General features: G+C 41.0%; 1 protein-coding gene across 2 annotated transcripts in view; it reads right to left on the bottom strand.

The window, feature by feature from the left end:
• Positions 1-3880: 3880 nt before the first annotated feature.
• Positions 3881-12043, bottom strand: part of LOC121935313 (zinc finger and SCAN domain-containing protein 2-like) — a 23927-nt gene continuing 15764 nt past the window's right edge. The window contains exons 3-5 of one of the 2 annotated variants that reach the window (XM_042476707.1): positions 11114-11240; positions 8985-9038; positions 3881-6983 (exon numbers count right to left, since the gene is read on the bottom strand). In XM_042476707.1, coding sequence (XP_042332641.1) covers positions 5671-6983; positions 8985-9038; positions 11114-11240 — 1494 coding nt within the window. In that variant the 3' untranslated portion in view covers positions 3881-5670. The remainder of the gene's footprint in view (positions 6984-8984; positions 9039-11113; positions 11241-12043) is intronic. The other variant, XM_042476708.1, reaches the window with a different exon arrangement.

The raw sequence follows: 12043 nt of genomic DNA, 5'->3' as shown, positions 1-12043 counted from the left end.
ACCTGCAAGAGAATTACATTATGAGGTGAAGGATGGTTCACATGAACTGATGTTTTGTATCAGAACAGTATCTGGAATCATCTGAGATTTAGGGAATAGAAGAGCAATGAATGGATGTTGGGAAGGGGGGAGTCTTCAGAGATTGTGGGATATTTAAAACAAATATAATTAGAGGAACATAAAAGGAATTTGGGAAACTCAAGTGGTATGCATTTTGTTCTGATTTAAAGTTGGATTCCCCCACCCACAGCAGGCCTTGTAGGAGGCTGAAAGGAACATTTATTGAAGTTCAAAAGGAACAGTTGGATGGCATCTATGTAAAGGAGTGGATAGAACGGCCTGACCTTTAGTACACAGGTATAAACATACCTTTATGCTGCCTAACAAGACTAATCCAAATAAGCTCACTGTGTTGATTTTATGTGGTTTATAATATATAGTTAAGATCCAACTGACACAATTAACTCTTCTGAAATGTGGTGCAAGAGGAGAGTTCTATGGATACCATAGACAGCCGAAAAGGCAACTAAATGCGTCTAAGAGCAAAACAACTGTGAACTCTCCCTAGAAGCCAACATGACTAAACTGAGGTAAGTACGCTGGACATATGACAAGACAATGTGGCTCATCAGAAAAAATGATAATGCTTGGTAATGTTGAAGGCAGTAGGAAAAGAGGAAGATCACTTTGCAGGTGGATACATGCAATCAGAGACCACAGCAGTGACTTTGCAAGACCTGAGCAGAACTATTCATAATAAAGTATCTCAGAGGCCTCTCATTCATAGAGTCACCATAAGTTGAAGCCATGTTCTAGAAGAGTACACTTCTAGATCACTATTTCTTCTTTAGGTGTCTAGTGTACTGAGATGTGCGTGTCATGGACTTCCTTCCCTTCCCTTCCTTCTTTCCTTCCTTCCTGTTTTTTCTCTCTCTCTCTGGATTTGCTTAAAGGCAGTTCTGTCTGGAAGGTGTCATGTTGAGAAAGGATGTTATGAAATGTTTTCCTGGTAAGTTTTACATCAGTTTATCCAAAGTTCAAGAGTTTTTTTACTGCTGTTTTGAAAGTTGCCCTGCCTTTGTTCTAAAAAGGGAGCAGGGAATAAAACATGTAAACATACATAAAGGGGTTATTCAGATAGTGTAAATAATCCTGGTAGAACGTGGGTTAAATTTGTTCACATGAATTTCAAATGCATTCAAATAAATTTGGGGAGGGTAGCTTAAAAAACCACAAAATACAGGGTTTTTGTCCCCCCCACAAAGTTTTCCTGAAAGATTCACATTGTCAGTTGTGTGAATAACTGATGCAGTTAGACCCTGCATGTCTTGAACATGTTTCAAATACATCTGCATCATCGACTCTATCTTTATTTTCAGTGCATATACATGTGGGCAACAGAACTCACAGAGATGCAGTTCTGATGAAATAATAGTGTGAGCAACAAATCAGAAATGCATGAAATAACTCACATAGCCATATGCAGATAACTCCAGAGATACATAGGAGGCTAAGTGCCCAAATCCCATGTAGAAACAGGATTTAAATCCTGGGAAAATCCTGCAAAAGTAGGATTGTTTTCAGACACATCGGGGGGCATTGAGCATTAAGACGACATTAACATTAACCTGCACAGAAAGTGGGCAAAATCGCCCGCTTTTTACTTTCAGGAGAATCTTGAAAGTAAAAAGCAGCTTATTTTGTCCACTTTCTGTGCGGGTTAATGTCGGATTAATGCTCATTGCCCCCAACATTATCTGAAAAAGATCCCATTTTTGCAGAATTTTCCCAATTTAAATCTGCACAGGATAAACTCTGTGTGATAAACTCCATAGTTCCAGACTTGACAAACATTTAAAATATGTGGAGGGCAGGGGAAAGACAATTATTAGTTTCTAAGCTTTGGGCACCACCTTGTGGTTCAGATCTTCAATACTATTGTATAATAGAAAGAGGCATGCTTTAAAAAGCTAAAGAGAGCAAGCTACCCTTAGGCACCCATATTCACAAGTAAATTGAGTTACAATAAATAGGTTTCTTTGCAAAGAGAAATTGACATATGATCATGTTGACTGTTTCAACTAGGATTATTATTAATATAAGATAAAAAGGTGGTCCAAAGCTATTTATGAATCCAGTATACATTTTACTGGTTTTAACATTTTGTTGTTGTTGTTGATGCCATTCAGATTAACTTCAATTTATGGCAACCCTATGAATGAGTGACCTCCAAGTTACTGTTATCAACTGCCCTTTTCAGGTCCTGCAAACTCCAGGCCATGGCTTCCTTGAGTCTATCTATCTGTAATGCGGCCTTCCTCTTTTCCTACTGCTTTCTACTTCAAATGGCAAAGGTATGTCAAATGCCCCAATGGCTGGGAGATAATAGACGTACTTCACTTCAAAATGAAAACGTATACACATTCTTGTCTCTAGTTCTTGCACTGCTAAGGAATGTTCAAGTGTTTTGAACCAAAAACTGGCAGACGCATCAAAGTGATGTCTCTTTTGCCAGTGGTCCAAAACAAGGTAAGAACCATGAACCACAGAACTTGTGTGTGCCCAAACAAGGTCCCTTACACCACTTTGACTTCAACTAGGCCTCTGGTTTCAGCTTGCCTTGATGTTAAGTGCCTAACAGCATTGCAACAAACGCTTTTCTTTAGCAATACAAAGAAGAAAACTAAGAAAGGGGAATGAGTGCAAGGGAATGCTTACAGCAAGGGTGGGAATCATGTAACCCTCCAAAGTGGATGGACAGCAACTCAACATGTCTCTCTATTAGCCATGTTGGCTAGGGCTGTTGGAAGTTGGTTTCATTCCCCCCCCCCCAACTTTGCTCCACACCAGGAGTTCACAAATTCAGGTCCTCCAGATGTTTTGGATCTTAGCACTCAGAAGCCTCAGTCATTTTGGCCTATGCTCTGGGATTCTGGGAACTGAAGGCCAAAGTTTGGGAATCACTGCTGTATACTATAGACAGACAACCAATTTTACATTCATTTTTAATACACTGGAGGCAAATTGAAGAAGGTGGATTTAATCTTAACAGTCCTGAACAGCATAAAACTGAAGTATCTTTTCTTCTCCTTCTTCTACACCTACTTCCTTGATTCATTTTAATTCTACAAATGGGGTAATAAGAATCGTGACCGTGCTTATTACTTTCTTCTTCAAAGTGACACCAGAACATTGGAACGTCCTCCTGTCAAGGGTTCAATAAGGTGATATTTGCTACATATTCAGTACTAGATCACTTTCTGGATCTACTAATTTTCATTCTGCTATAAATCCCAAGGTTCTTTGGAGAGAATTACCTTATTAAGTCAGCACAATGATTAATGCTTTGAGACACATAGAATCATGGTTTTCCACAACCAAGTGCAGTACAAAAAGTTTGGACTACAACTATCAACTAGTATCTGCTGACTGGGTCCAACAAATCTGGATGGAGGATGTACTGACACATTTAAACCAGTGAACTAAGCCTGACAAAGCTGAAGTCTTATGAATAGTAGACCAGGGGCCTATTCCCACTGCACAGTTATAGTACTATGATTCCACTTTAACAGTCTTGACAACATCCTATGGAGTCCTGGGTTTTTTAGTTTGGTGAAACACTAAAGCTGACAAGAATTCCAAATACTCCTCCCTAAACTACATATCTAAGGATTCCACAGGATGTCGCCATGGCTGTTAAAGTGGAATCATAATGCACAATGTTGATGAGCCCCAAGATGGCAACAACCATTAATCCTTTCTCAGTCACCTTGGAGTTGTTTGTAAATTTCTGGGGGCGAGGAAGAGTTCCCAGTTCACTGCTTGACACTTGCTCCCTCCCAATATAATACACATGATACACAAAGAACCATTTGTAGAAAGCTCTTTCTTTTATTGTTATTTCCCAAAACAAGTTTATTTTTATTTCTTTAATAGGTTCCAATAGTGTCAAAGGTGAATCCAAAAAAAAGGAGGGAGAGGAAAAAAAAAAAAAGAAATTCAGATAAAAGTTCCTAGAGGGAGAAAAAATACACTTTTCTCTCATCATCAAGGGTCATTGGAGATAAGAGAGAAAAAGAAAGGAAAATCAAAGCTTCCGAATGGGAGTGCTTCTAAGTGCTGTTCTCCCAAACTGCAACCCTCCCAGGATTCTCATCATCAAGGCTGAGCCCATTTTCAGTTCAGATACGCTTTCCCATTCCCATTTGGCCACAGACTGAGGTGGCAAAGTCCCTTCCTCTATTCCTGTTTGTCCAAAGAGCCAACGGTCAGTTTTCTTAGCTGCAATCATAAAAGCACTTAGTAAGGAGTAAGCCCATTAATGACAGTGGCACTTATTCCAAAGGAAAGATGCAGATTCTTCAGGGAAATACTGTAGCTGGAGGATCAAGAAGGCACCTTTATTTCACGCAACATACCCTTCATTCATCTCTTTCGCAAGTGGTCCTTAAGAGGTGTTGGACTGCCACTTCCCATCACTCTAGCCTGCATGGCTATGGCATGAGGTTCGTGATGGGAATTGCAGTCCAACTTATCTGGAGGATGCCAAATTGGGAAAGACTGATCTAGTCCAGGGTGGATGGCTGACATGGTGTGATGTTCTCTCAAAACACCAAGAGTTAACCCTCTGTAAAAAACAACAACACTTTTTTAAAAGCCCCAAAGAGTCATAAATGACAGTCAAGCTGTCATGAGATTAAAGGGAAATCTTTATCAGAATGTGCTCTCAAGGGACAAAGTCCCTAACTTTTGCTTCATGTTCTTTTGAAATTTATATCAACTAGTTCTTTTTACTGGGAAGGAAAGAAAGGGAAATTGTTACTAAAGAAAGAGGCTGCCAAATTTCATCCAGAAGTGAGTTCTTGCACAGAATGGGGGAAGGGCATGGGAAACTGAGGAAGATGCAGCTTTTCTCAATTGCTGCAACACTACCATGGGAGAAGTGCACTTATTTGAATTCTCCCTTCTATATATGAACCATTTAAAAGCAAAGGTGCCCTGCACCAAATGAAATCCAGGCAACCTATGGCCTAACAGAGTTGGCCACTAGGAAATCCACAGTTCTCTTTCCACATCATTCTGCTGACCCAGCTCTAGGACAAGGAGGAAAAAACCAACAACAGGAGTAGAGAAAGTTTGGGAGGCAGAAAGACTGGCTTCTGAACTCCACTGCGCACATTCCAGAGAACAGGGTGTTCTAGCTGTTGAAGGGAGCAGGGGAGAAATCCTTCCAGTGTTTTACCTCCTCCCCAACTCTGACAAATGCTACAGGGAGGCAAAATCTACAGAATTACAGCAGTGGGACTAATCTGGCTGCACAAATTCCCCAACATTTGCTGGGGGTGGGAAGGCAGACAGGTTTTCTCAGGCGACAATAAAGCAGCATGTGATCAGAGAGATTGTGTGTGTGTCCCTGCCCCAGCATCTTGTGTAACATGTGCCAATGCCACATGCCAGGGCTTAGAGCCATGCTGCAGGAATCCTGAGGCACCTGCCCCTCAGATCACATAGTGCAGCCACTCAGGACAACCTCAAATCTTGGACCTGCTCTGTAGGATGAAGCACATTGGGAAGGCCTTGGCCAGCTTTTATGATGATCAAGTCCTATGATTCAACCATCCAATGTTCCTCTCTTCTCCAATCCCACCCCTGGCCATCAACTCCCAAGTTTCAGATTGTTACATGGATGGGGCTCTGGATACCGTCTGGAAGGTTTTCCAAATCAGCAAGGTTTGGCATGTCTGGTCCCCCAGCTGACTCTCTCATGTGGATCCTCTGGTGATAGATCATGCTGTGCCTCCTCCTGAACCTCACCCCACACTCCCCACACTGATATGGTCTCTCTCCAGTGTGGATTCTCAGGTGCCGAGTGAGGTGAGATTGCCGGCCAAACCTTTTCCCACACTCAATACAAGGGTAGGGTCTCTCTCCAGTGTGGGTGATCCGGTGTCGGGTCAGGTGAGACTGACGGCTAAAAGTCTTTCCACACTCTGTACAGGGGTAGACCTTGCTCCCTAGATGAGTCTTCTGGTGTCTCGTGAGGGCATAGAGATCATGGAATATCTTCCCACACTCCATGCACTGATAGGCTTGCTTTTCTGTGTGGGTCCGCTGGTGGGCAGCCAGCTCTGAGGGCCAGATGAATCCCTTCCCGCACTCTGTGCAGAAATAACGTTTCTCTCCTGTGTGGATTCTCCGGTGGGTGGCAAGCTCTGAGGGCCACCGGAAAGCCTTGCCACACTCACCGCAAAGATGGCGTTTCTCGGCCCCAGCAGCTCCCAGGTATGTAGTGAGATGACCGCTGTTGTTGCTGCAATCGTTGACAACAGGTGAGCTTTCCCCCGTGTGGGTTATCTGGTGCGCAGCAAGCTCTGAGGGCCACTGGAATCCTTTCCCACACTCTGGACAGAGGTAGTGTTTGTTTTTGTTGTGGGTTTTCTGATGCGCTGCCAGTTCCGATGGCCACCGGAACCCTTTCCCACACTCTGGACAGAGATGGGGCTTCTTGACAGTGTGGGGCTTGGCAAATTCGGCCACTGGAGGAGTTTTCTCACCTGTGTAAAGGTTTGGGTGCAGAGAGAATTCTGAGGGCCACTGGAACAATGAGTCGATGGTGTACTGTGACTGTTCACCTGCATGGATCCTCTGGTGGATAGCAAGCTCTGTTGACCAGCGGAACCTTTTGCCACATTCGGTACAAACATGGCATTCCTCACCCATGTGTGTTTTCTGGTGCCTGGTGAGATGCGAGGATCGACCAAACTGTTTCCCACACTCAGCACAGTGATAAGATTTGGGCCTAGTGTGGACCTTCTGGTGTAGAGCCAACTCTGATTGGCACCGGAACCGCTTCCCACATTCCATACATGGGTGGCGCTTCTCTCTCACACGGATCCTTTTAGGGGGCAAGTGTGGGACTGCTCCATTGAGCCTTTCTCCAAATTCAAACTGGGTGTCTGCTCTGCTGGGTGTCCTGGCTCCTGCTTTGAAGAAGGGAGCAGGAGAGAAGTCACAAGTTTCATTGCAATTAATTCTAGAGCATCCTCTCATTTAAAGCAATGTTACAATAATTAACTGTATGAGCTTTAGATAATTAAGCACTAGGATAAAAAAAAACTTTACACTGATTATGTATAACCTCAAGTCATCTACTGGCATATTGCAACCTCATAAATTTCATAGGGTTTTCTTAGGCAAAGAATATTCAGAGATGGTTTGCCATAGCCTTCCTTTGTAGTACAGCCTTCAGCACCTATATTTCTTTGCAGACCACCATCCAAGCACTAACCAAGCCTGACACTGCTTAGCTCACAAGATCAAATGGGATCTGGTGCCTTCAGGATATTTAAGTGACTTAACATTCATCATGCAGTATCATGAAATATTTTCCAACTCTGCTGAGAACGCCAATCTGTTGGGAGATTTTAAAATGTCCCACAGCCAAAGGAACCAACAGATACAAAGTATTTTTTTAAACCGCACTACTGTTATTGTGGAGTGTTCCTATACTCCACTTCATTCTAACTCTGCTCTCATTGAAAGACCATTATTAGGGCCAACATACTGACAGCAAGAGTGTCACCTGTGCTTCTCTGCATTGTGGCTTGTTCAGAAAAGGTCGGGACATATTTTATTTTTTCCTAACATGCTATGTTGGCTGGGACAAAAAAGAAAGAAAGAAAGAAAGAAAGAAAGAACCCATATTTCAACATCCCATTGATTTGTAGAGTATGTCTGTGTTTTGCCCCAGGTGGTTTTACATTTATTTTGATTGGAGATAGAAAATTGGAAATGACAAGGGGTCAGATTTGGGGGAACTGTTTAAAACTGTACATGTAGCAATAGCCTAGACAGATACTCTCTAAGGCTATTTATGTGTAACTTCTTCAGCGAAATACACACATTTGAAAACCCTCTTATAATACTATCATCACCATCTTTATTCTTACCCAGCCCTTCTCTCAAAATTGGGACTCAAAATAGCTTACAAATTAAAATGAATGCAATACAGGTAACAACATTCAAAAGATCAGTATTTTCAGATACATTAAATCTCATAGTGAGAGAAAGACAGGATATAAATTAAATAAACCTTTAAACAAAATGAAACTGTTAGCCTTATGAAAATAATGTTAAAAATACAATTAAAATAATAAAATGCTATTTGAAACACAAAACAATTCAGCATTCTCATAGAAGCCTTTTCTTTAAAAGTCTGTCAAAAGTAGGAAAAAAGGTTTTGCCTCTTGAGGGAATCACAGAAAGGAGGAGGCAGTTCTGGCTTCCCTGGGAAAGGAATTACAGAGCCCAGGAGCAGCCACCAAGAAGGCTCTATCTTGCATCCTTGCCAGCTGTGTCTGTGAAGGTTGTGGGACTGAAAGAAGGGACTCTCTGAAGGCTCTCAGTATCCAGGCAGGCTTATGCAAGTAGATATAGTTTGTCACATAGCCTGGTCCTAAACCATATAAAACTGTATAGATTATAACTAGTACTTTCAATTGTGCCCAGAAACAGACTGGCAGCCAGTGGAGCTGCTATAACAAGGTAGCAGTGTGGTTCCTGTAACTAGCTGCAATTAACACCATGTGTATTTCGGTTAAATCAATCATTTATTAGTACATTAGGGTTAATATAATCATCTGCATACCAATTTTTTTAAAAAGGTAGACTCCAAAAGGGGAAAAATGCTTCCTTTGTTTTCTGATAATGTGCAAATGTGTTGCAGAAGGGACTGTTTTAATAGTGGCATTCCCCCATCTGCTTCCTTTAAGGTAAAAGACAATGTTTTTTGCAAGATAGTGGTAATCATCTCCAGTTTTTAAAAAGTACTTGTATTACAAATAGAAACAAACGGGGCCTATGACAACATGCTGCCGCATCAATTGTTTTGTGTTCCAAAAGGCTATAGTCCAAAAAACAACTTTTCCAAACTGTGCTTCCTACCACCATGCACAGAAAGGAACAGCCTTCTCTGCTGTACCTACCTGAGCCTCCTTCATCTGCTGAAGAATCCCACGTTGCCTCTGTGTCAGAAGAACCTATAGAAAAAGAGGAAGGGTATTAACTTGAGGCGTATCTTGTAGCAAATAAATGCCATTGTTCTTCCCCCCACTATTCACTCCACCACCCCCACTCCCTTTGCCCTATGGCTGGGTTGACTATGACTGTTGTGAAGGGGTGGAAAGGTTCCCAAAAATGGAGATTCTTCTGATGCTACTTGAGGCAAGGATACTAAGTTTGCTTTGGCTATGAATACCTGGATCCAGTTATGTGAGTTAAAAAAAAAAAGAACAGGAATATTTTCCAGTATTGTAACTAATGTTACTTGCTTTGGCACATTTAAATGTTACGTTGAAGCACATTCAAAGCTTCATGGTTGGAATTATTTTATTCAAATATTTGTAATAATGAAAAAGAATAGTATATATTTCTCCTAAATTTAACAACAAATGACTAAACTTGAAGGAAGAATGGGGATATTTTAGGATGCATACCTCAAGAGAGCTGTACCTGATATATCTTATACAGGTTGTGTACTCCCTTACCTGAAAAATCCAAAATCCAAAACTCATGGATAGTTGCGATAGAGAGACCTTTGCTTTCTGATGGCTCAATATAAACAAATGTTGTTTCATGTACAAAATTATTTAAAATGTTATATAAAATTACCTTCAGGCTACGCGTGTAAAATATATATGAAACATAAATAAATTTCATATTCAGAGTTGGGTTCCATCTCTAAGATATCTTAATATGTATACACAAATATTCCAAAATCCAAAAAGAAAACCCTGAAATCCAAAACACTTCTGTCTCCAGCATTTTGGGTAAGTGATCCTTAAACTGTATCAAAAATTTAACTTTCTTTGTCTGATTTGGATATCGCGGCAATCAATGCTTTTGCCTAACCAAAGGAGAAAGGGAGGGAATCTATATCAGGAGACTCATTTCTGATACTCCAAACAGGAGTGAGCAACATGTGGGGATACGTATTAAGTCCAGCTTGGCTGTTTTTTCACACACCCACAAAAGTAATGAAATTTTCAGTCAGTAGAAACACAGCTTGTAACAAGTGGTGAGGGCAGGGTAGACTGGTCTCCAGATGCACTAGATTGGCAAATCTAGCCCAAATAATTGTTTGAAGGAACATCTGAACCAGACCTGCACAACATAGAGCCTGCAAAAGGATTTCAGATGACTTATGAGGACTTCAAACCTTCTCTGCCATCTGATTTTCGACCTGGATAGAGCCCAGCTGCAGTGGAGAGGACAGGTGGATGGGCACCCCCCCTCCTCCGAGTCTCCTCTGCAGATGGGCTTTCTCCCAGGAAAGAACCAGGTAGCAGAGGTGGAGGACAGGCAAACATTTGCCCCTCAAGGCTCGTCCAATGCTCAGCTTTCTCCCAAGGAGAGGGCCAGGCAGAAGAGGACAGAATTAATATTAATAACTGTTTTTTAATGTTGTGAGCCACTTTAAGTCTCAGTTTTGGGGAAAGGGTGGAAATAAATAAATAAATATCAATGTAAATCATTATTATTAATTTATTAATTAATTATTCAAATCATTTATTCATTAAATATGCCTTTACTTGGAAAATGAGCTGCTAAAAACCTATTTGCTGTCTGAAAAAGTTTAGCCCATTTTAATTTTAGTCCCTACCTACTGCCAAGTTGTGCAAGTCTGATCTGAACCATGGTACAGTAGGACCTCAGTATCCGTGGATTTTAGCATCTGTTGATGGCAAGCCCACATTGTCCCCAATGGTGGCATATTCATGGACCCACAGTGCCATTAAGGACAGCCCATTGTCCCCAGTGGACGCATGCACCATGTGTACACACCGCCATTGGGGATAAGATGAGCTTGAACATCCACAGATTTTGGTATCCACAGGAGTGTCCAGAATGGATCTGCTGCAGATACTGAGGTCCCACTGTGCATTTCTAAGTCACCTGTTTTATTTTGTATTATAAATGTGATGCCCGGATTGTTTTCTATCTTGTCAGATGCTCAAATACAGGATGGTAGTAAATGTATATATAAGAAAATAAGAAATAAAGTTCTCTGGGTGCTAAAGGAGAAGCAGCCCAAACAAAGAACCAACATTATTACCTAGCAAACAGATATCCACATCACCCCTCTGGTCTGCTTCCATGCACATCTCTCTCTGTTCCACATCTGATAGGACCTGGTCTTCATCAGGAAAATTCACCACCACTTCTTCAAATAGGTCTGAATCCTAAAACAGGAAGCCAAGAACCTCATTCACCAAAAGACCAATGAATGATTGCTTAACGTTTAACCAAAGTTCAGAAAAGGTTTGGATGTTCATTTATTGCATTTATATGCCACATTCTTCTCAGTGGCAGCTAAGGCAACTCATCAACAATGAAACACAACTTCCACAGTTCCTTAGTTAACATCCCCAGTGGTGCAATCAAAAAAGTAACTATCCCAAGCTTTGTATTTAATCAACTAAACTGATAGTATATTAGTTTTAGTATGTTAGCATATTATTTTAGTATTTTAGCATTTTATAATGTTTTATTATTCATTTTTGATTACGGTATACACTCATGTATAAGTCTAGAAATTTTAGTCCAAAAACAGACCCCAAAAACCGAGTCAACTTATCCACAGGACAATGTAAGTACTGCACTTTGACTCATATATATATGAACTCTCATATATATATATATCTGAACCATCCCCTGGTTGAAGGCAAGAATATAATCTGTCCTGGAAGCACTGACCCTCCTTCAGTCTCTCATCTATCCAGCCTTTAGTGTGAACACAAACAGTTATGCTCCTGGAATTTTGTAAGTTCTTTGGCACGCTTTTCCTTTGCTTCATCCTTTAGATTCTTTGTTATATGATCCTAAAGTTCACCCTCGACTTATCCACAGGTCATATCAAAATCCATTATTTTAGCCCCCAAACCTGCCCTCAAATTATATATGAAGTCGATCTATACATATGTGGTACATGTTTGATGTTCTGCCCTTTGGTGGACAGAGTGTTATAAATATACTTTGTATTAAT

Source organism: Sceloporus undulatus, chromosome 6 (assembly GCF_019175285.1).
Source record: "Sceloporus undulatus isolate JIND9_A2432 ecotype Alabama chromosome 6, SceUnd_v1.1, whole genome shotgun sequence".
In the NCBI taxonomy this organism is placed as follows: Eukaryota; Metazoa; Chordata; class Lepidosauria; order Squamata; family Phrynosomatidae; genus Sceloporus; species Sceloporus undulatus.
The sequence above is the reverse complement of the archived record's forward strand: the minus strand, read 5'-3'. Positions and strand labels throughout refer to the sequence as shown.